At 37.8% G+C, this 25,083-nt stretch overlaps 3 protein-coding genes and 2 long non-coding RNA genes across 20 annotated transcripts in view; 3 read left to right on the forward strand and 2 right to left on the reverse strand.

The window, feature by feature from the left end:
• Nucleotides 1–45: 45 nt before the first annotated feature.
• Nucleotides 46–4,791, forward strand: LOC124175710 (pre-mRNA-splicing factor ATP-dependent RNA helicase DHX16). 2 transcript variants are annotated; one of them, XM_046556151.1, is made up of 13 exons: nt 46–189; nt 283–493; nt 587–755; nt 838–1,079; nt 1,154–1,356; nt 1,442–1,737; nt 1,924–2,228; nt 2,343–2,500; nt 2,583–2,856; nt 3,264–3,699; nt 3,821–3,926; nt 4,023–4,199; nt 4,298–4,791. In XM_046556151.1, the coding sequence occupies exons 2-13, from the start codon at nt 325–327 to the stop codon at nt 4,427–4,429; spliced, it is 2,667 nt and encodes an 888-aa protein (XP_046412107.1). In that variant the 5' UTR covers nt 46–189; nt 283–324; the 3' UTR covers nt 4,430–4,791. The 2 variants fall into 2 exon arrangements, with proteins under 2 accessions (XP_046412107.1, XP_046412106.1); XM_046556150.1 differs by having other exon boundaries at nt 51–189; nt 257–493.
• Nucleotides 4,792–7,163: 2,372 nt separating this feature from the next.
• LOC124175713 (carboxypeptidase B-like) lies at nt 7,164–11,170 on the forward strand. Its single transcript, XM_046556159.1, has 6 exons — nt 7,164–7,582; nt 7,701–7,895; nt 9,397–9,530; nt 9,618–9,793; nt 9,882–10,113; nt 10,214–11,170. Exons 1-6 carry the CDS (start codon nt 7,318–7,320, stop codon nt 10,577–10,579), a joined length of 1,368 nt encoding a protein of 455 aa, XP_046412115.1. The 5' UTR covers nt 7,164–7,317; the 3' UTR covers nt 10,580–11,170.
• LOC124175724 lies at nt 10,608–11,648 on the reverse strand. The gene is made up of 2 exons (XR_006869221.1): nt 11,197–11,648; nt 10,608–11,109 (listed from the first exon to the last, which is right to left on the reverse strand). It is a non-coding gene; the product is annotated as an uncharacterized LOC124175724 (long non-coding RNA).
• A 61-nt stretch (nt 11,649–11,709) lies between these two features.
• The window catches only part of LOC124175707 (patronin), a 40,403-nt gene continuing 27,029 nt past the window's right edge, over nt 11,710–25,083 (forward strand). For 4 of the 15 annotated variants that reach the window (XM_046556128.1, XM_046556135.1, XM_046556138.1 and 1 more), the window contains exons 1-2: nt 11,711–12,206; nt 12,692–13,049. In XM_046556128.1, coding sequence (XP_046412084.1) covers nt 12,768–13,049 — 282 coding nt within the window. In that variant the 5' untranslated portion in view covers nt 11,711–12,206; nt 12,692–12,767. Of the gene's footprint in view, nt 12,207–12,691; nt 13,050–16,052; nt 16,201–22,918; nt 22,964–25,083 lie in introns of those variants that run through there. The other 11 variants (XM_046556137.1, XM_046556141.1, XM_046556144.1 and 8 more) reach the window with 7 other exon arrangements.
• On the reverse strand, nt 21,390–22,439 carry LOC124175725. The gene is made up of 3 exons (XR_006869222.1): nt 22,396–22,439; nt 21,600–22,318; nt 21,390–21,513 (listed from the first exon to the last, which is right to left on the reverse strand). It is a non-coding gene; the product is annotated as an uncharacterized LOC124175725 (long non-coding RNA).

Below are 25,083 nucleotides of genomic sequence, written 5' to 3' on the forward strand. Positions count from 1 at the left end.
AAGGCAAACTTATTTACCCGAATGTGTTTGTGCATCTCAAACACGATTTTTATGGCTGATTTCAAACTATTTCAAATTAGTGGTCAGGTTTTTTTGTATCGTGGTTTGTTGTTTAACAATCGTATTATCATTCCCGGTCCCGTAAAATACGCACGTTAAACAGTTTTCATACATTTACCAGAACTGTTAGTGAATATTCATCTGTTGTCCAGCGATAACATCGAAATTTAATAATCTGCTTCAACCTTCATTTCAGTTACTAACCGTTGTGATATAATTCAGGACTTAGCCTAGATGAGTCGTTGAGGATTTTAGAAACAGAAAATGAGCAAGTATAGGAGGAAGCAATCGTCGACAGAAGACAGTGACAGTGACAGCGAAGAGGAGAGGCGCAAAAGGGATATTAAGGAAAGGGATGAATTTGCCAAACGTCTCAAGTCCAAAGATGATACGAAGGTGCGCAAGGTTGCTACACCAGCTGGATCCGGGGCTGGTAAGTTTAGGCAAAATGTCCTAAGTTGTTTTATCAGCTTTATACAATCACTTAGTGGTGACATTCATACACTTAATATTATCAAATTTGCAGCGGAAGCAGCCAAGAGACTTAAGGTTATGGAAACTGAATCTCGTGATAAGCTTATTCCTAAACTTCGCGTCGAATCGCGGAGGAAGTATTTAGAGAAACGAAAGGAAGATAAGGTAGCTGAGCTCGAGGCTGACATATTAGACGATGAATATCTCTTTGGAGATGAGATGTGAGTTTTACAGGAGTAGAATACTTTTCTGGTTGGATTGAAGTATTGATTTTCAAAATTATAAATCAAATTCATTTAACAGCCTGACTGAGCGCGAAAAGAGGGAACGAGAACATAAAAAGCAGCTACTTCAACTTGCCAAAGAGCATGAGAAGGCGCGTGAAATGGAACGGGTGCAAAGGTATCACATGCCTCATGAACGAGGCAAAGATGCTGTTGAGCCTGAAACTGTTGACCCAGAACCACCGCAATCTGAGCAAAGCAAATGGGAGTCGGACCAGATGTCATCAGCAGTATTTCGTTTTGGGGCAAAAGATAGAAAAGGTAATAATTCTTCTCATAATTATCAGTAAGATTTGCTTATTTATAATTTTTAAGGAATATTTAATTTTTTACAGCTCAACAGGATTATGATCTGTTGCTGGAAGATGAAGTAGAGTTTGTCCAGGCGCTGCAGATACCAGGAAGCTCCAAGCATAAGAAACAAGCTGTTTCTCCTCCGAAGGAAATGAAAGTTTTAACTACCATTGAAGAGACACAGAAAAGTCTTCCTATATATCCTTTTAAAAATGACTTGATACAGGCTATCAGGGATCATCAGGTGAAATTTGATATCTGTATTACGATACTCTCATTCATTTGCCTTGTACTTTTTTTACTGTAAGATTTATGTTATGTCTGAACAGGTGTTAATTATTGAGGGAGAAACTGGTTCTGGCAAAACAACTCAGATTCCACAGTATTTATATCAGGCTGGTTTTGCTGATGACAGTAAAGTCATAGGCTGCACTCAGCCCAGAAGAGTTGCTGCAATGTCTGTTGCCGCTAGAGTTGCACATGAAATGGCTGTTAAATTAGGAAACGAAGTTGGATATGCTATTCGATTTGAAGACTGTACTTCTCAGCGTACCCGTATCAAATACATGACTGACGGAACTTTACATCGTGAGTTCCTTAGTGAACCAGATCTTGCTACTTACAGGTATTTGTCCTTAAGTGTATGCTTAACTTTTTTCAAAATAATAAAACCTAATTTCTACTTCAAGAAATTGTACAGTCAGTTTAATTTATTGCATAGATCCATGTTTGACAGCAAAAAGTCATTATATAGATCCATATACCTATGTAAGACTACAAGTAAAAGTATCGACACTGATTGAATTTTCAGTGTGATGATCATAGATGAAGCTCACGAAAGAACATTGCATACAGACATTTTGTTTGGTTTGGTCAAAGACATAACAAGATTTCGTACAGACCTCAAGCTGTTGATATCTTCGGCTACACTAGATGCCACAAAGTTCAGTGAATTTTTTGACGAGGCACCAATCTTTCGCATACCTGGCCGAAGATTTCCTGTTGACATTTACTATACAAAGGCACCAGAGGCTGATTACATTGACGCTTGCGTTGTATCTATTCTTCAAATACACGCTACTCAACCATCCGGAGATGTACTTGTCTTTCTTACTGGTAAGCATTTATTGAATTTGCATTAAGTAAAAAATGTAGTTCGAATATTTTGTTTTTATATTCGTGGCTGAGCTATGTTCACAGTTCTGTAACAAGTTTGACTGTATCTGATAGGTCAGGATGAAATAGAGACATGCCAGGAGATGTTGCAGGAACGTGTCAGAAGATTAGGGACTAAATTGGCTGAGCTTCTTATCTTACCAGTTTATGCCAACTTACCCAGTGATATGCAAGCAAAGATATTTCAACCTACACCTCCTGGAGCTCGTAAGGTAACAAATATTCCATTATGATTTTGAATAGTTGTTTAAACTTCTTCTGTTAATTACAATCGAGCTGGTTATTTGTTAACAGGTAGTCCTAGCAACAAATATTGCTGAGACATCATTGACAATAGATAATATCGTCTATGTGATTGATCCTGGCTTTGCCAAGCAGAATAATTTCAATTCTCGAACAGGAATGGAGAGCTTGATGGTTGTTCCAATTAGTAAAGCTTCAGCCAATCAAAGAGCAGGCAGAGCTGGCAGAGTCGCCCCGGGAAAATGCTTCCGCTTGTATACTGCTTGGGCATATCAGCACGAACTTGAAGATAACACCGTTCCCGAAATACAGAGGATTAATCTTGGTACAGTATATTTTCAAATTGGCTGTCAATCGCAGAGATAGTCTCAAAGTTCATAACTTCGCCAAAGGCAGAGAACAACGAACGTGATTATATTGGCAATTCCACTCATTTTTGTGACACTGACATGATGTCTATTCATCTGATAGAGATATCTCTACAAAGCGACTAGAAATGAAAAATAAATGTTTCAAGTATACTTTGATCTACTTTCCTTGGTAAAACAGAATAATTTTGTATATTTAGACTTAGTATAAAAATCGCATTTTGGATAATTATTGATTCAAAATGTCTGTTCTGGAGTCAGTGTTATACTATTAGGGAAACAAATACTATCTGTGAGAATAACAGCCTAAAATAGGAATATGCAGATCCCGTTAGCGTGTACATGAACAAAATTAATAATGCAGGTAATGCAGTGTTGACATTGAAGGCACTAGGCATAAACGATTTGGTACATTTCGATTTTTTGGATCCTCCACCGCATGAAACCTTGGTCTTGGCATTAGAACAGCTATACGCACTAGGGGCTTTAAATCATCGTGGAGAACTGACAAAACTTGGTCGTAGGATGGCGGAGTTTCCTCTAGACCCAATGATGGCCAAAATGCTCTTAGCTAGTGAACGCTATCGTTGCTCAGAGGAGATAGCGACTATTGCTGCGATGCTATCTGTTAATGGAGCTATTTTTTACCGTCCGAAAGACAAGATCATCCATGCAGATACTGCAAGAAAAAATTTTCACGTTCCTGGAGGGGATCATCTCACTTTACTGAACGTTTACAATCAGTGGCAGCAGAGCGACTTTAGCACCCATTGGTGTTATGAAAACTTCATTCAGCATAGGTAATTTTTTGTCCTAGCTTTTTTATTCCGATCGTGTTCAGGTTCAACGCTCAGTATCTGCCATTTACAAATGAATATTGTAACAATGAATTAAGTATAATCTAATTTTCATTCTTGATAGGTCCATGAAGAGAGCTAGGGACGTCAGAGAGCAACTTGTAAGCTTAATGCAAAGAGTTGAAATGGAGTTGATATCTGGTATTGATGAAACAATTAACATACGAAAGGTATTCCTGCTAATTGAACATTTTCACTTGATCTGATTATTTGTTATTTTTATGTATGTATTGTACATTTGATATTACTTTATAACTAATTTGCAGGCAATAACGGCTGGTTACTTTTATCATGTTTCACGCCTTTCGAAAGGTGGTCACTACAAAACAGCCAAACACAATCAGACTGTTTCCATCCATCCAAATAGCTCTCTGTTCCAAGAACTGCCTCGATGGCTGCTTTATCACGAGCTCGTATTTACTACCAAAGAATTCATGCGACAGGTAATGATGTTAGTTAACATTAGTTTGGAAATAAAAATCACGCTTATGTCCAAGTTCTGGAGAAGAACTTAGTTTCTAACTTAATCAATCATTTACAGGTAACAGAGATCGAAAGTAAATGGCTTCTCGAAGTAGCACCCCATTATTATAAACCGAAAGAACTCGAAGATTCGACAAATAAGAAGATGCCAAAAGTTACGGGTAGATCAGGTCCTGATGGAACAAATTGATGGGAAAATGTCTTAGTTGGATTAAAATAAGGCTGTGCTTGATATTTGTGTTGATGAAACTAATCAATGGGCACGATTATAAATTCATTTCATACTTCATTCAAAGAGTTGAAAAATTGGCATGCACTTATTTTTGGTATTGTTTACGTATTGTATTTTGTAAATATTAATTGAAGCACACTTGTCATTACTGTACAATAATTCAAGTGATACGACTATGCAGTTGGATGAGTTTTTGAAAACATGATATTTCTAACTGTGACGTACATTAGGAAGTGCGAAGCTTCGGAATCTAATTTACTCAAGGTAAAAAGGTTGATACTGCGTTACAGGTAAAAAGTAAATAAATAATGAAAATATTACGTTATGTAGTTTTTTTTTATACAGATCTGATCTGCAGCTTAATTATGGTAACAGGTACTTACCTGAAGTGCCATATTTTCCAGAAACGAGAATAGTTGCTATAAGTGCATTGAAGAATTTTGAGAATTTTGAAGAAAAACTTCCCAGGCGATTGTTGCTTATCTCATTCGAGGATAGAGAAAATTATATGGTTGTAAATTTAGGAATGCCAATGCTACGTTTTATTCTTTCGTAATTTAAGGCTGAAAGCATTGAGTAACCATCAATAGAAGGTGATTATTTAATGTTGAAAGTTTCGAGTCCGGTTTTCTAATTAGGGGACGAACGTTATCTCGTCGCATATCTCTATTCTTTCTTCGTGTAGCCAAGTCCTATCTGTCAGGAGCGTCAAAACTCGTGCATATTTATGTATTTATTTGTTGTTGTATCAAATCAGAGTTCTTGCCCCGGGCGGTAAGTTCATGGGCAGGCAAAAAGGAAGAAAGCCTGTTCGAGGATTGCGAACACATTTGACGAAGATATTTTACTTGATAATAGAATATAAAAAAAAATTTGAATATACTTACTTCACATGTTCCTAGAGGTTTTTTCATGAAATTTTTTATTTTCTATCGGTCATGAACGAATAGAGTTAAGAAAACGGGTTCTCTTAGGATGAATATGTTGTTTACATATCAACCTGTAACACATTTCTTCAGAATTTTCGTGTGGGTTGATTTTTTATTCAAACAAATCAAATTAACAAAAAATTTTTTGTTCTGGGACTCATGCCCTTATCCCAAACATATTTGAGAAAATACTTGAAGATTCTGAATATTCAATTAATATCTACCTGTTAATTTCTAAATTTTTATGCAGTGAATGTTCATTTCCGAATGAATCACTTCTATCCATTAACCTTCGGAGTACACACCTATTTTTTCTATCACTGAGTATACTCTGGATCTAGGAGATCTCATTTTAAAAATTTTTCATATTTTGGGTAAAAATTCGAAAAAATTTGTGTAAAATCTTGATAACATGTAAACTTGAGAACAGAGTCTGATAGACCCTGTGTATTCTCTGAGGCTTAAAGATATAATTCACAAATAAAGAATTACAGAAATAGATTTTCAGCGAGTACTTCAATTTTCTTCATTCGCAATATACAAATCATTTTGCAACAGATATTTTTGCTATTCTTCATTTGTATTTCTCATTCAAACCTTTGTCACCTGAACATTTTTTACCGTGCCATCTACGTTACATGAAATATCTCAGAATATTCAATCAACTATATCTCATATAATACATAGAAAAATGAATACCATACGAGATTTTAGATGTTTGTAGTTCGTAAAATAATCAATCAGAGAAAACATAATATACTCGTACATTTGGAACTTGTTCAAACAGCGCCAAGTCGGAGCATAGGGCACTATGACGAAACATTACGTCACGCCGCCACACTCCCAGTACTATTATTGCAACACCTACTTTTCTGAAATGCCCGAATGAATTTCCAGAACTTAAAAAAGGAAATTGAGTAGATAATTAGATTAAGTCAGTGGTAGAGGGCGGCAGTCATAGGTCATGCCCCCCCCCCCCCCCCCCCCCTCCCCCACACATGGAAACATTCCAGATCCGGCGCTGATTTTTGATTCTACACCTGTCCAAGTTGTATCATACGATATTATGACAGTATCATCAGTATAAGAAAAAACAATATCATCGAGCATAGTATCAAGAAGATCACTATCGTATAATTAACCCACAAATGTGCAAGTATTGTACCTTTAGCCACTCTAGTATGGTAATAAGTTACTATATCATTAGTTTTAACTCGTTGCAGCCCATTACTAAGATAGCTGGTAAAAAGCTTATGAGCAACACTTCTGATTCCATAGGTGTTTATTTTATGCAGAAGAATTTTGTGGTCTAATGTGTCAAATACTTTGGCAAGGTCAACAAACGTTATAGCTGTCGGAAAATTATCTATTTTTTCTAGTATCAAATTGGTGATCTTGTCAAGTGCATCAGTTGTTCCACAATTTTTAACGAAGCCAAATTACTTTTTTGATAAGATTTTATAATTATTTAAAATGTTAAAAATCCTGTTGTAGATAATTATTTCAATTATTTTAGCAATATTGAAAATCAGGTATATTGAACTATAGTTTGTCACTAGCAATAAGTGTTTATTACCTCTCTTCTACATAAGTATTATCACAGCATTTTTTAATGCATCATTAATTACATGTTTCAGCGGTTCAGCGATATGGGAAGACAGGTTTTTGATTACTTTAGCATGAATTTCATCAATACCACCCTGTTTTAATTTCAATTTTTTTATTTCTCTGTCAATGTACGTGAAAACTGGAAGGTTCATCGATCGTGAGCTGGAGTTATGCAGACTGTCCGAGTACCGTTACGTTACCCGGTCCAATGCGGTTTCCGAGGGCGTCGCGGAGTTTTCGAGTTCTTTATAGACGGTTAAGTATGTATATAAGAGGTGAGCCAAGTAGCGGTCAGGCCAGTTGAGGACAATGCACCGGCAGATAGTGTCATCGACTCCAATTTCGCGGGGATCACCAAGGTGGATCCGCGGGTTCTATCTCCTTGCATTAATCGCTCTTCAAAGTGTTTCTTCAGCTGTGATAAAATCGCCTTCCGATGCACCCTCGGACGGGGTCGTATTGCGAACCGTAGGAATACCGGAAGAACGCGTTACCTATGAGGGTTCACAAGTCTGGAGAGTTTCCGCTACCGAGGAGCAGTTTGAATACTTATCCTATCTTCAAGACACAGGAGGTACGTCAAGTCTACTGCACACTGAAAATATGATGAGAAAACTGCGTATCTTTTGAGGAGGACAATCTTACCACTAGGATTCATGTATTATGATTATTTGTCTGTATAATACGCACAGATCTGACGAGATGGGCAGGAAATGCTAGTGCAGTCGACGTTATGGTACGTCCTGATGATATCCCGCGGGTAACGCGGTTCCTGAGAGAGCGAAGCGTCAATTACGATGTTATTATTCCGGATCTGCAACAAGCGATAGATAAGGAAAACCCACTTCCATCCTTAGAATCAATGGAGGAACTCGAAGGCCGGAAAGGTTCACATTCAATTGCTATTTTCGTAGAACATACCTGTAAATTGCATACTAATTTGTGAGGAGTTAAATAACTGCTAATCTAATTGCTCTGACCGAACGTTTTATGTTATCGCCAATCTCGTATCTTCCAATTCTAGTTAATTTTGATACCCTGCAGAAAGTTTCATTATGCGTCTGTTCCGGCGCCAATTGCCAAATGCATCCGTTTATTTATTTTGAGGGTTTAGGAGCATCAACATGAAATTCCGCACGTGCATGTCGTTTCTTGTGAATTTAAAAAAATTGTAGATTGATACATATTATTCTATTCTGCTTATCTTTCACTGTTGAATAATTGCGAAACGATGGGACTGAATTTGGTTTCTTAACATACCTACCTTTTTTAATTTCTCTTTTTCTTGAATCCCGATTCATCATTTTTCAACAAGTGAATTCAAATTAACGGTCAAACCACGGAGAACTGTGTAAAACTCGACGTAAAACTTCTAAAAACGGTTACATAAAATTAACGATCAATGTCGTACGAACTGTGCCGAAAAATCTGAAAAAATGTCAATAGTAAAATGCGGGGAGTATTTATTTCTTCTCTTTGTGAATTAGAGAAACAATCGTCAAAGAATTAGAACGTGATTCTATCTGTAGGATTTACGATTCAAAAGTTTTAACCTGGTGACCTGGATCCTTATATTTATGATGGCAATAACTAATTAACATACAGTTCACATGAGTTTCAAACCGCACGGCCCCTGCTGGTTGATATGAACTAGCGCATTACTTTCCGTACGTGCAATACTTCTATAATTATTACCCACGTGACGCGAACTGTAATGTATGACTTGAATTTGTGATATTCTGAGAATTCTATACTATGAACAAAAACATAGTCATCTGTACCAATAAATCTTCCTCTAAAAGGATTACAAGAGCTCTGAAAGCTTCTATATCAAATGTACATCATAAAAATTTCTAATAAAACTTATGCGAATCTCGTTTACGCGCATCTCCCAACACATTTCTGGTTTCTGAAAGTCTGCACTGCGCTCGTAATCACCTGAATTTCATAGTCATTTTTTAGCACGACATGCTTGGTGGCAGGGTACAAAAGCCAGGAAGCCAGGGACCGGGGAACAGGTGCGGGTGCGGTTGCAAGCTCCTAGATATCCATCTCCATATCCTTTTCCTCGTTATCCTGTAGCTAGTAGTGATAGCAGCTTATGGCGCTACAGGGGTGAGCTTGACCACTTATGGGCATGATCATTCTCACGAGTTTACAATGCTGCAAAGTGTTTTTGAAGACTGAAGCGGTCAGAGAAAATATTTGTTGACGATATTTTGAAACGTTTGACAATATTCATAGAGTATTCCCAACTGTCAAACGCGTTCTAAAATATACCGCCTGTTCAAAGTCATTACTCTGCGTAAATTCGTGAGATGTACGATAACACAGACTACACTATCGACTACTGGGCCTCAAGCCTAATAGTAAAGAGGTTCTTCTTAGGGCACCGAATGGAGTGGTCCAGCTATCATCGGCTGGATGACATCATAGGGTACCTTGATTATTTAGCTCAGACCTTTCCTGATCTGTGCTCTGTTATGACTATAGGAAACTCGGTTGAAGGTCGACCACTCAAGGTGAGACCCTGGTTATTTTCTATTTGTGGAAATGTCGAGCGATAGAAAAGTTGAGATTGATTATTCCTCGTATGTGAATGGTCGTAGGTGCTAAGAATCAGCAATGGAAATGCTAAAGCACCCGCACTTTGGATTGATGGAGGAATCCATGCCAGAGAATGGATATCGCCAGCAGCAGTGACTTACATCATCAATTACCTGGTAGAAAACAGCGAGGAGCTGGAAGAAGATTACTACATTCTGCCAGTGGTGAATCCTGACGGGTAAGGCGAGAAGTGATGTTTGAAAATATTTTTTAGTTTAAACTTAGAGAAGTGTAAACATTATTCTGTACGAATTGTTTTTGTTCAGTTACGAGTATACCTTCAGAGGTGATCGTTTGTGGCGCAAGAATAGAGCAAATCCAGAAAAAGGCGGTGTTTGCATTGGTGCCGATCTAAACAGGAACTTTGGTTATCGATGGGGTGGTCAGGGAGCCAGTAAACAACCTTGTCGAGAAATATTTGCTGGCACTGGACCATTTTCTGAACCGGAAACAAAGGCTATTGAGTCTTTCTTTGCTACAAGTGCAGCCAATTTCAAGGTAAATTATAAAACGTGTTATTTATAACTCTAGGAATCTAGATCAAATTCAATTTTTGTCGACATTAGCAATTTCGAAATTGTATATTTTTTTTTTCCAGGCATATTTAACCTTCCATAGTTATGGCCAATACATCTTATATCCTTGGGGCTACGACAAACGTGTACCGCCAGATTATGCTGATTTGGAACGAGTTGGAAAGCAGGCAGCGGCAGCTATGAAATCAGCAGGTGGTGCTGGCAGCGTTTATACAGTTGGAAACAGTGCTTCCCTTTTATATCCTGCATCCGGTGGAGCGGATGATTGGGCAAAAGCTATTCACAAGATTAAATATCCATACACAATTGAGCTCAGGGACCAGGGAAGGCATGGATTTATTCTGCCAGCTCAGTATATAATTCCAACTGCTAAGGAAGCATTGGCGGGTGTTCAAGTGATTGCAAAAGCTGCCAAGCTAGATCCATAGTTGCTTTAATTAATTTAAACAGCATATAATTTTTCATCATATTGCTATCTTTGTTTTTTAATTACATGATTCTCCAGCTACACATTCATCTTTATAATAATTACCAACCGATCAAGATTGCAATTAACATAAATTACTGTTTAATTTCCATGCTGACACAGCTATGATTGTCTGTTTACCGATTATTTACTACAGTATTTTCCAGCTAGTAGCAATTCGTTTTTTTGCACGTATTTCAATTTTTGAAACTTTTTTGACTTCTGATAAAATGCTGCAAAATATTATGTACACGTGACGATGTATTCGAACATCATTTATATTATCAGCTTACGTATGCTCAAGTACAGTTATGATCAGTTATGATTATGCCTACTTACTATTTATCGTTAATTCACAATGAAAAAGGCTCTAAATTCTAAGTAAAAATATTTGGAATATGTATTACGGCCTTCAGTTTTTGAGCCGTTCTGTAGGAATGTTGTTCACTAATTGTTAGCAGGACATCAACTAATTGGCGCCATTTATCATCGCTAAAAACATAAACATATTATATCAATTATTCAAAAACTCAGAATAATATGACTATGGTTAGCCCTTTGAGTTAAACAATGTCCAACCTGTTAACTGAAGAATGTTCAAACGTCATCCCACAACGTAAGATGGGCGACACCAATAATTTCTATGATCACGTCGCTCGCATCACTTGCCGTCCAGTCACCGAGAAGTACGCTTGATCCGTCTATTTCTAAATTCTTGATGACTACCAAGCGAATAACAACTTAAGTTTCATCAGAATATTCAACACGTTTTAGCTAGAGATTAATTGTGAACATTCCTTAATCAGTGCTGCCGGTGCATTTGAAAATGGCGGTCCAGTTTAGCGCCTGCGGACCTCGCGCTCCGCCGCGGTCGAAGATTTTGAGGAAACAAGCAAATTTGAAAGTGTATTTCGCGCTTGTTTGTCGGATGTTTTCGTAGCCAGGTTATCGGAGTACAGCCTAGATGGCGCTAGTGCCTACACAAATCCGTGTACAACTCTCGGCACTTCGATACGTCCATGGATTTCGATCCCGTATTCGAGTGACGGTTCTCGCAACACTCGCAAGTAGTCAAAATGGAGGTATTCATTTACGGCGATTGGCAAACGTGCAGTAGGCTTGGATATATTTCGCAAAATGGTTGTTGTTCGCGTTAGGTAACTTGACGTTTCGATTAGAAGTGTAAACGTGAACCCGGACAATTGTGATTTGGATGACCAAACCCTCGTTAGCAAACTGTGATTCGGTGCTGTGCATGTGCTGTGTTCTCATCCGTAAGCTGGTGAATTTATCAGATAGAGACACACTATATTTCATCTCGATGTCTGCACCACGGGCCGTTCTTTGATAGTGTGGATCTATCCTCTGGCTGTCAATTAAACACCACTCGTAAAACTACCAAGTGCTCATCCGTCCTTTGTCGTGCGACGTCGCTGTCTAATTTACCGATTTCTTCACACCTAATCCACATTTGTATTCTCAAAACCCAAATTATTATCAATCGTCACTCAATAACCTCATCCGTTATTTTTAAATACACACACACCCACTTTCTTCTCAACTCTTCTTTTATCGTTACGTTTATTTAGGTACGTACCTGCATTCATTCATATTCATATTCATGCGTGTGTCTTTTCATTCCGCTTCAAAAAGAAAAAGAGAAAAATCTATGAACGACAGGGTGAATCATTCTTTCCCTCCAAGTAGATCTACCTATCCGTTTACACACGTCACTCATTCTCAGGGTTTGAGAATTCTCATGTTGCCATTATCATTCACGTTGAACGGCGTCTCTTTGAAGCAGAATGATATGTGTGTGCTCGAAGTTTTCGTAATTTTCTAATTAAGAACCTAGTGGAGGAATACTGTGATAAGAAATCAAAACATACCAACTGAAAGACGAAAAAAAAAAAAATACATCTCCGAACCCTGTCGTTCAAATCGAATTTGTTTATCAAGAGCAGAAAAGTTTTGGAATATTGCACTCTACACAATATTTTCCCCTCACTTATTTATTTATTATTATTATTATTATTATTATTATTTTCGATTTGAATTTTGATTTCTCTCCCAGGATATGATAAGAAAAATTGGGACTAGTTTATTTTTGCGTTTGTTATATTTCCCGTTTGGAATGCAGTGTTAACTGGATGTGGAATGCCATTTCGCGTCTGTTCACCCCAGCGAACAACAAATCGTTGTCATTTGAAGAAAATACCCTGTCGGTTAAATCAGATTCAAAATCTGAGTGCGCTGCTAGTGCTAGTGCTAGTGCTAGTGTGCCAGTGGCTGATATATCCGTAGATGTTTTCGACACAATGGATCGTAACATTGGAGAAGATCGGCGTAAAGGCAGCGGTGGGATTAGTGGAGAGCAAAGACATGCATCCGGAGACTCGGAACATGCTTCAGACACATCTGAGACTCGTTTGGTAAGTTTAAATCCTAGAATTAAGCAGATACAGGTTCCCAGTTAAAACAGTGTCTAATCGATATAAAAAATAGCGCACTAACGATAAATTTTTAGTGAAGAAAATAAATTATTAATAAAATTAACTAGCTCATTTTCGCTACAATTGTTGAAATGTCAAAAAAATGTAGTTTTATTAATCTTAATTATTGATGCAGCTCATTTTGCACGTACTTTAATTTTCTTTTTGAATCCACCCAAGATGTTTATTTTTGAAGCTTTATAATACATGATTTAAAGAAATAAACAAAAATACCATGTGTAAGATTATTACAAGCTGTGAGTAAAAACTTGTGCATCATTAAGTCGTGTATCAATCTTATTTAAAATCTGTTTCTGCTGGATTCGAGAGACTTTATTTACATATAAAACAAACTATAATTTATTATTGCTTAACCAACTCAACTGTGAAAAAATGATACATTTAATTGACTTCTGTACTTCTTCACGAATGACTGATTTTCATGCAAAATGGTATGGTATTTAATATTTCTTTCTATTATCTCAAATCTTGGTTTTATAATTATTTTGTTTTGAAACTATTTTGACCCTTCTAGTATAATACCAACGCTAAATTATATTTCTTCCATATTCACTGATATTTCTCAGTGCTTGATGAAAGCTCAGTTGATATATTTTTTCAAAGTAGTCTTGGACGTTTTATTACTGACCTGAAATTTAATCTGATTTTATTTTCATCGCATTATTACAAACGTGGAAAACTATTAAACATATCTTGCTATTGTCTGAATCTTTAAAAATCAAAAGCCTTTTTCTCAGTTGTTCTTTTTCTATTAGGTCTGATATTTTGAACAAATTTTGAATAAATGTTTTCTGACTTTCTTCTATGCGCATTCGTAAGAGCGTTTACAGTATTAATAATTAACAGAAATTTGTTCAAACTTAATGCATTTTGGGTTTCTGCGTACCCAGGGTCAGTGCCCTAACTTATTTCAAGATGTAGTTTAGCCGAGTTACTTATAGGGGTGTCTAAAAAGGAGTAAGCATAAGTTTTACAACTATAATCTATAAAAAAACTCAATGGATCGGTCACCTTAACACTATATTTAGAATCGTTTCCCCATGACCACTATTCTCTCTCTGTCTTTCACTCCCTTCCATTCCATCGATCACATACCACAAGGAATATTATAAGTGAGTTGCTTTTTATTCAAATCTTACGACCATAACTGGTATTTTATTATGTTAAAACTCCAGATGACGATGAAAGCAGGGAAACGATATTAATACTCACTTGTTATAACTCTCTTATCCTCTCTTAACTGGTTACTTTTCGTATCTCAATATCGTAATTCAATACCAAGTTGTCGAAACGTGTGGATAAAAAAGCAACAGAAACATTTCGATTCCTTTCTCTCCTCGTGTTACATCTTTACTTTTGACTAAAGATATTCATTAAGCATTGCTTACATATTATGCAACTAGGTTATTGAAACTTGCATCAAGATTTCAAGCTATGTTAAAATTGCTGCTATTATTTCTCGGGGACGCAAAGTTCAAATTACTTAGTGACAATTCAAACCACCTGAGGTAGCCACTGAGTGAGAAATCGGAATCTTACCCACGCGTTTGTCACAATGGAGGTCCTATGCTAATTGAAAGTCAGAGAGCAGACAGCACCAGCACTCTTTGCAGTCAGCTGACTCATGGAATAACAGGCTGGTGGTTCTGCTTTAGTCCTTAGTTAGTATTGGGTAGTCGATTAGTTAACAACGTGAAAAGGAGGTTCAGCGCAATAATTAAATGCGCTTCTTTTTCTCAGTGGTAAGACAGTTGGCTGTGTTCAGGTGGAAACATCAATGAGTTTCAGAAATATTAATTAATCTGACACAAGTGATTCCTTGGATTCGTCGTTTTCCCACATATTAAGAAATTAAAACACGAAATTATTGATTCATAGCAGACTGTGAATTATAAACCAAGTCATTCATCCAATACCTTGATCAGACCTACAAAAATTTATTGGCGTTCATTCTTTTTTTACTCTTTATTATATTAACTTTTGATTGGTATTTTAATTGTTTGTAAAACATTGGTAGTTTTTACTCGTACTCGGCATTGTATTTTCTTTCATTGACGAAATATGCAAGATAAGGAGTATCTGGTGTTTATCTTGAATCTTGCCAACTAATATACTTTTCATTTCACGATGTTTTATAATGCAATTAGCAGTATTAGGTGCCGACGAGTTTTGTAGGTTGACATTTGAGGTATTGATTTAAACGGGTGTGCTTTCTTCATAGTTGAATTCGAATTGAATGACGAATGAAATAACCCCGATTCTAACAATAAATATTGAAATTCCTCAGAGATGTATACATATTAAATAACAGTTCAAGAACGGGACAGAGGAAAATGACGCGAGGGGAAAAAGGAGAAAAGTGGCCTCCAAAAACGTGAACCAATCGCTGAGGAATTTTAAAAAAATGAGTGTATCAAGTTTCATCCTGAAAATAGTGAGTCGGTTGTGGTTCGAAAATTTCACGATTATGGCGACGGTGAGGCTGCACTGAGCCCCATGAGAACTCTCGAGTGAAAGCTGATAAAGAAGCACACTGTTTTCTCTCAGTGTTTGTCTTCTTCCCATCATGGAAATTGCCATGGCATCAGGTCTCCTCACCTCGCCCTAAGCGCTCAATGAATACCGGATGGTAATAACTACATAGTAGTTTAAGTGAGCCGTGATCCTTAACTGCACACGAAGTACAACTACCGACTTGCCTTTTCGGAATCGAAACCGAATTGAAAAAAAAAAAAAAAAAAAAAACCTAACAACAGCTGCATGCCATAACTTCAAACAGTTTTTTTTTTCGGTAATACTACCGTATACGTATATATAAATTTCTACTACGTGTCGGTGGTGGTGGTGGTGATAAAAATAAATTAGCTGTTGTCCGAAGGAGGAAAAAACAAATCTTTCGATCACCGCTGCACTTCTCTATAGATGATTCTTTAGAGAGATGGTTAGTGAAGTGATGACAATGACAATGCCTTCGTCGCCGGTTACTGTGCATGGAATAGCAGTCAATAATACCCAAATTGACGCGGAAATGAGGGATATGATCAGGGGTACCAGTATCACAACAGCTTACGTGAGTTATCGTGAGATATTACCACTTCATTATTCCTCTCTGTTATTCTCTTCAATTTTTCATCATCCTTCGTTCTTCATCTCTGTTACAATCGGAGCTTTCGTCCATCCGTCCGTCGATATTTTTACGATTATCTTTCAGACATACATACATATATATATATATATATATAAGCATTGCCGGTTTGTTAGATCGCCAGTAGACATCACGTACCCACATACTGTACACTTTCATTTCAAAAGAGATATCGGCCTACACTCTGATCTATGGACATGTTGTTATAGTACCTAACTGTACCTCACTTCCGGCGTACTGCATGTCTATGTCGTCTTTCTTCGAGCACATACACCTCTTCTTCTCGTAGTGTGCGCACCCAGCAGACGATCCCCCTTTTCTTCTGCTCTCTCCACGCCCTGACCCCTTAGGCTACGGAGAAAAATATGCTTGGTGTCGTGTGTAGGCGTGCGACACACCGTCTCACCGTCTCCTTTCATTTATACCAACCATTTCATTACCATTACCATTTTCATTATTATTATGATTATTATTAAAAATAAACGTGTTTTTTTATTTATGGTCTACCGCGTTTGATGTTCACTGGTAACTTATGTGTGCAATTATTTGGCGGATCGAAGCAAACTTTTTTTTTTACATTAGCAATGAATTGAAAACTGAAATCGATTATTCGGGTCTCTGTAACAGCAATGATGGTATTAATTCTGTTTCACGTACCTACTTATAATTCATCGAAAATAGTTGGATGTATGAATGGACAAAGTTTTTTCAATAAAAAAAAAAAAAAAAAGAAATCTCAAAGTCTAATACACGGTATTTCTCCTTATCACAAATAATAATGACGAAAAAAAAGCAACCGATAACGACGCATGTTTTTCGGTTGATAGGTAAACCATGTGCGCGCTACTCTGGGTCTCGTGATTCAATAGAAACAGCTGATTTTGACAGAACATCAAGTTACACGTGGTTACTCATTTCTATTAAGTCTTGTAAGTATAGTATTATTGAGATTTCTTCTTTTTTTTTTTCATCACGTACAACCGACAACTGCTGTTGTTGTAATTTGCAAACCAGACGTAGGATTAGGAGAAAATGACAATCCCTGCCTTGTTTTTTTATGAAGAACATGATTAGAAATTTAGCAAATATTTTATATTTAGAGTTTTTCCGACATTATGTTACACCTTTGCATTTTACTTTTGAGGTATACATGTATTCATACTCTTCTCCACTCGGATATCAGTTCTCGCATATTTACCTTGAACATACACTATTTTATGGAATGATGACGACGATTATCTATGGCTTATGGACGTTTCGATAAGATTCTTAAGAGGCTTTTTACAACCCCTCGGATATACACAGAAATGATAACATTCATTTGACTAGTGACTCCGTCATATCTACCGATCGGGAATGTATCACAAGGGAGAGATTAAAACCCGATGATGAATATCGACTCGGCTCGATATACCCGTTATAAATGATCCGAATCCTTGAAAAGAGAAATAAAAAAAATAAACTGCGAAAAGGGATCAAACTTAGAAGTAGGATTGTCTTGGGAAATAAAATAGGTACGATACATATTCACGTGTCGGACGTATTTAGTTATGATTGAGACAGTCGATGAGCAAGTCATCCATATATTTCCGCTCGATAAAATATGCGACGACTATCAGCAATCGAGGAAGTCTCGAATTTTGTCCGAAGGAAGGAGGGCTCGCCCTTCTTCCTCCTACAGCCTGTATTTATTTGTCCCGAGCAGATCGGTCTGCCTTGAATTAACATACAATGGACTGCTTTCGATGTGTGGATACTCGTTACAAATTACAATGTCGTTTCGCTTTTTTTCTCCTTCGTCTCTCGGTCATGTTAGCCAAACAAAACGTTCTTCGGTCGGTCAGAAAGGTTTACGTAAGAATCGATTTTATCTTCATTTCTTTCTAATCGATGAGAAAAAAATTCTCATTCATATTATTTAGATCATATTTAAGGATCGTAAAGGCGTGTAAGACAAAATCGTGCCAAGACAATGAAATTTATGCAAAACGTTCTCACCTTTATTTGAAACACCTGTGTAAAATTTAGAATCGGAGTTATTTTGTTTTTAATCTATCCCGATTTTATATTGAACCTGAAAGTTTCCCATAAGAATAGATGTCACACAAACTCACAAATTTTACACAGGTTTTTAAAATAAAAGTTTAAAAAATTTGTAGAATTTTCATTAACTTGGCACAATGTCGATCTAAACCGAATTCCATGTTTTCCTTTCGTCCTTCAGTCCTGTCGTAAAGTTTAATTATATTACAGCATCGCAATCGAACGAAACGTTTAAAATGTCGACTAAAATATCTTCAGAAATTAATTAATGCGTGTTAGTCTGACTCGATCGCAACTTTCGGCGTCGCACTTTTTCGGTGATAAAAGGAACGTGCGTGGGAAAGACGACGACGACGACGAAGTTGGCGTTAGGTACCCAATGAAAATACACATCATACCCTGCAGCAGCGGTAACGGCCCACGTAGATGGTGTGTGTGTGGGTGGTGGGTGCCGGTGGTTGTATAATGAATAAAAAGCCGAATGGAACGTATAAACTTCAGTTACGTCAATTCGAAGATGCAGGAGAAGTTATTCCGAAATCTTTCTTCTTACCAATTCTTCGTATCATTCCGCGCAATATTTTTTCTCTTATTCCACGCACACTCCGATCTTGACGTACAATCGCATATCCTTACATGGGAAAAATTACTTCTCAAAATAGAAAAACTTTGCAAAAAATTTATATCCGTCTCGGCCGTTTAACCGGTGTGTTGTACCTAAACTTGAATTTCACTCCGCGATTAGAACGTGGGCGGCGCGGAGGTGAAAAAAAATTAATGCCGGGATTCGAAGAATTTAAAGCCCCAAGTAAGCGGTCCAGCACTTCTCCTCTCTCGTTTGGGGCATTCGAAATCCGGGCTGATTCTATTTCGTGCGATGACCAGTGGCTGCTGCTTCCGCCGCTGCTGCCGTAAAAGCAGAGTGAGGAATGACTTATACAAAATTTTGGTACACTTGTCTCGCCGTTAATCGGTTTCAAACCATTTTCTTTTTCTTTTTTTTTCTCTCTCTCTCTTTTTTTTTTTTTTTACCTCAATCCAAATTTCCGTTTTATTTTACCGAAAGGAAGGAACGATCCCGACTAGAGATGAATAGGAAATGAATGTAACGAACGACAAAAAAGAGAGAGAGAGAGAGAGAAGTAAAAAATTTTTAGCTCGCGATGTTACGTAATACAGATTTGGAATTCTGAGTCTCTCCGGACAGAGCGTAAAGATTTGGTCCATGGTCCGTTTTTGACACTTTGCAGACTCATTCATTCGTGTGTGGCCTGTTTTGCTTCCTACTACAAGTGCTGTTCAGGTATATTATTAGACGACTCGTCCCCTCGTCCACCACTGCAGCAGTGCAACGCAGGCCGAGAAGGCATTTCTTTCCCGCTGCTTCCGGGATGGGGAAATATACTACGCATACTAGTTTATCGTATACAGCTTCTCGTCCATGTTTTTAGGGAAAAGAAAGTGCTTTTACCCTTCTATTTAAAAATCCACCGTCTCCGTGTGCTCGTCGTGTCTTGATTAAACATACAATACGAAAACCTGAGAGGAATAAGAGAATGTGCACAGCTTCTGAAAAATTTGAATTTTTCTAACGTTTCTCACGTTGAAAGTAGTATCCGAGATAACCACGTAAGTCAATGTTCCACCACGTGGTTCTTTAATTTACTGACCAACGCAACGTGTATAAGATGTAATGTAAGGCTCCTGCACTGCTTTAAAAACAAACACGGGTGAAAGTTTTAAACTCTTTGTTGAATCGTTGAAATCTTTTTATTTTTTTTAAAGAGTAATAACTACAGTGATGATGTGCGTTTTTCAATAATTATTTTCACTTTTGACGGCAAAGAATTACGTTTCACGAGTTTTCCTATTATGATGATTATTTTCTTCGCATCACTTTTCGTCTAAGAAACGGGTTCAATCTCGATCATCCAATCATTAGTCAGATATAAGAATTTAAATCCCGATGACCTTGCACAAAATGCGGAATCTGACGTGACTTCCGGACAAGTTGTTATGTATTACACATATAATTTATATAATCAGAGTATATAATAAATAGATACTTTCATATCTTCTTTAGACAAATTTCTCCTTCACACCAGTCTGTAAGATGCAAAATTCCGGATTTTTAAAAAGTTTTCTCTCCCGAATTTGCAGTTCTGTATTTTATTATTAATTTTATTTGCACAGTCGATGGAGCGCCGAGTTAGCTCGCCGAGAAGTCGGTTTATAATTATAATTATTCTGTCTGACCCAGTTAGCGACTGGAGAATTGAAGAGGGTACAATACCCGTCGTGTGTGTTTTCCCGAGAATTTGGCATACCTACCTATGCCTGTAATTATTAACGCATGAAAACTAGACGTGAAGAATGATTCTTCCTCTAGAAGCGAGTGCAAAGTATTCTCATGATTGTAAAAATAGGTTTCACCCTTTTCGTATGGTTATATAACGTATCGGTTCTTTTTTCATTTCCACAAGTTGAGTCCTTCGGAATTGACCCACCGAGCCAGAGGTGTGGTTCGTGTCACTTTCATACACAAGACACACCCTGAAAACTGTATTCGCGGGTAATTAGGCGACCCATATATTTTTTCTTCCACTTTTCCTCACAAACTCCATCTCTGTACAGATCAAATTCCTTTAATTATTCCTGAACATCTGTGTGATGTCTCTCGCGATAAAGAGAATTACATATTGTACATACCTACCGATCGCGAAGATTAAGTTCTTCCATCCATGCGTACCGTTGTGTACGGAGTGAAGTTTGATAGTTGCGGTTCAGTATCATCATCAAAACGCCGAGTTATATACGAATTCAATGAGTTTACTGCAACGGGTTTTTCAAACTGCTCCGATAGCGTCCAAAGTTTACAGAGTGAAGTTGACGACGAAAATACCGAACTTCGTTAATATATATGTAGTAAAAGTGTAATTAAACAAGGCGATATCGATTGAAGTTTACGTATATGCGGTGATCGACCGACAGTCTCTCTCTCTCTCTCTCTCTCTCTCTTTTGACTACGACGTATCAGTAACATTACCCCAATCCTGCAGCAGACTCACCGACTCACACACGCCCGTTACTCTCTTTCTCTATACCTCCTCCTCTTCATCAACTCTCCTCGACAGGTTCGCTTTGAGTAGGCCGACTTTGGGTATGTCGTTGATGATAATTTGCATATGAGGCCACCTGCGTATCAATTAAGTTTCATTCAGTTTCACAAGAAAACAACGACAATAACAAGCAGCAACTACGCCCTGCCTTTACTGCCGTACATCATGCAAAAGCACGCGTGATGCATCTCCGATTGCGAGATGCGTTATTCCGAAAAGGCGCAAAGCTTCTTCGGTACCGAAAGAGCGTCGGTGTTCCGTCTCGTTGATTGATTCGTTCATTCCTCCTTTCTTCGGCGTCCTGATAAAAAGGACAGGGATCATACAGACGTGCGTACGTATCCGGTGTATCTCCGATTGTGAACTGGACATTGCAGTTTCATCGGCTGTGCCGATGTCGAAAGTCTGGCTCACAATAGACGCAACATATCACTCCTCCTTCTTTTCCCCCTCGAGCCGGTGCAGGTTTAATTGTCAATTAGGTAGGTCCGTCCGTTCACTTAGCTAGTTCAATTATGCGCTAATTTTCTCTCAGCCCTTATTACTGTTGCCTCGCGTGTACGTTCGACAGGACTGTTTGACAGAGTATAAAACTGCTCCGGACAATCCGCATTCAGTGGGGTTTAACAATATGCGGAATAACTATTCATGAATCGGAGTGGTAAAGCTACAACGTCTGTCAGTTGGCAACGGCTATTTAATTGCCCATTCCGAGTCCAATTAGTCGGGTTTTAAAATCACAACAATCTGCACGCGCCTTGAAGTTGGTCGGTTAATGGTTCGACGGCAACGTGCGAATGATCACAAATTCAAGAGTAAGAGGTGGAGGTGGAGAAGGAGGAACAGCGTAATATCTTGTGCTGTTGCATGGATGGCAGGTGCTGCAGGAGGTAAGAATAAACTCGAGTTAGTTAGACACTTAGAGAACTCGACAGACCGTGATCGACGATCTACATACGAAACAGTGCGAGTTCCTGGTGCACGAAGAACCAGCCAACACCCGGTAGACTAGCGTCCAGTATGTAAGTCCGCCTGTCTGCGTGCCTGCCTCGCTGACGATTACACCACCCTCCTTTCCCCGCAAACGATGTACTTACACACTAGTTGAACCCATACTTGAGGCGATTTTACACTAGGCACATACCCACCACCGGGTCAAGTTGGGCTGTATCATCATTCTTCTCATTCTGAGCCTTAGTTAGTTCTTTTCCTACGCCTTACTTGGATGGACTTATTTTATAGAATGCGCCGCCGCTGACGTTGTGATACTCATTTGACGAGGAGCGGGAAATGCTCGCTCGCGTTTCCTTTTCGCGGAACGTAGTGTTGCGATTTCTTTCTTGCGTTCTTTTTTTTATTTTTTTTTATCTTCATCCTTTGTCAATCATTCGTCTCTGTTATCGATATTCTTATACCGTATACATGTGTGTATCGAGTTTAGGGTACGATAGTTTTGTGATACATTACCTTGTACGTATATATACGGTTTCGGATATCGAATGATTTGGATACTTAAGATAATTTTGGTGAGTTATCGCATGTCGTGTAGCAAAGGTCATACGTTTTTATGTCGGACAGCACTTTTACAAATTAATCTGGGTGGGTCTCTCTCCTCTGCTCAAGTGTGAGGTATACCAGCTACTTCGCTGCTTTATACGCTGCTTGTTGCTTTTCTAGCACATTTATTACTTGACAAGTTTTTCAAACTTTCGTATAACAAGAAAAGTTTCTTGCCGTCAACTTGAAAACGTTGATTCTATAATTTACACAACCTTATATACTTTTCTCTCACCATGTATGCGTTTAAACAAAAAAACGGTTCCTTTTTTTTTTTTCTAAACACCACAAAAATCGAGGAAAAAAAGAAATTATGCCGGTGCGTGCAGGAAAAACGCCAAGTTCCGTTGATAAAGTTAATATTATATGTATAATGTGTGTATATATATACATACATTTATTTAATTGATTGTACAAGCGCGATAAGTCGGAAAATTTAATCGAGTCGTGATACAGGTGTGTTTTTGAGAAAATTAGCAACCTACCCACGTGTGTGTATCTACATAACATGTACGTGATACATATGTATGTACATACTAAATTATACAATTTTGCACGATTCGGACGTCTGGAGGATGAAAAAAGTTGCGTATAGTTATAAATATGAGAAGAATAATAAATTTTTCAAGCAAATGAGAAAAAAAGAAAGTCATACAGACGCGCGTGGGCGTTATTTTCGATTTCGCAATATATTTGTCGATCTGCAGTGTATACCCACACCATAAGGTCCATATGAAATAATGTATAACGATGCGAGTCGTCGTCGTCTGTCCAAAATCCACGCCTCCTACTACGAGGCGATCTCATAGAGTTCACTGGTATTTAACGATAACTCGACAAATTATTCATTTATCTTCCCGTCACGTCGTTCTCGACCATACCTTTTATGTACTGCAAAGGATCCGTGTCCACGGTTCACCTATACAGATGTTACACGACGACGATATGCGTGGGCTAACACTTGTGAGAGGCTTTTGCGACCTCCTGCCGCCCATCCGTATCATGCATGCACGCGTCTATAGATTCACACACGCGTTTTGTCCTCCGCCGGCGCGGTATAACATTTATATTATTACGTACGTGCATTATTCTGCATAATAATTGTGCAGATCAAGTAGCGCAGTAATAAACTTCTTTGCGATTACGGTAATTTTTTCAAAAACGTTACTGCTTTCTTTCTTTTTTTGAAAATCTCACGAATTCGTTTGGGGAAATTTCATATATTTTTCACAAATTCGGTGATACGAAACATCGATCATTTCCGTTTATTCTCCCGCGAATTTACAGTAGACTATGTATTATTATAACAATTTGAAACGTACTTTGGATTTTCTAATTATGTGCTGTAGGATGAAATTCGGTTACGTTGAGACATCGATTTTTAATTTGAATATTTCCCCCCTGTTTACAATGCTGTTTCGTATCACTGTGCGAAATAATAACTTGATTTACTCACACAAAGATGTCACATACATACGGATTCATACAATAATGATCGTTTCCCGATCCCAGATCATCTTTCACGCATGGTCAGTCACCTAAATCTTTCGATTGTCTAACGCAGAGCTAATCTAGACATCATCTCAGCTTGCTTGACGATTATAATACGAGCGGTATTGCTCCGAGCCGTGTCTCCGGCCTCCCTGTGATTATCGCAGCAATCACGATTTATATTAATAAACAACGGACCGAATAACCTCTGTATTTACACTGCAGATCATTGAGAAGAGTTATTAATTATTCAATCTGTAAATTGTCCGGAATGAATCACAGTTTTCTTTCTTATCGGTGTACCGAGTACATCAGTTGTTCAAACAGGATAAAAAGATATAATTGTCTTTTTCAATACAGTTCGACCTTGCACTTTCATTATTCCTATTATTTTTAAATATAATTTGAACATGTGTGATTGATTATCGTAATTTCTTATTCCTGTCCTTTATCGTTCCCATATTACTTTATCACTTTCACTTGAATCGATCGATTCATTCTCGCCGATCTCGATCGAACGACGAAGATTAAATATCTAACCATCATTTCTTTTTCGCATTAATCGCACATCTCGTGATGAAATTTGGCACGAAGGTCA

Source organism: Neodiprion fabricii, chromosome 2 (assembly GCF_021155785.1).
Source record: "Neodiprion fabricii isolate iyNeoFabr1 chromosome 2, iyNeoFabr1.1, whole genome shotgun sequence".
NCBI lineage: Eukaryota > Metazoa > Arthropoda > Insecta > Hymenoptera > Diprionidae > Neodiprion > Neodiprion fabricii.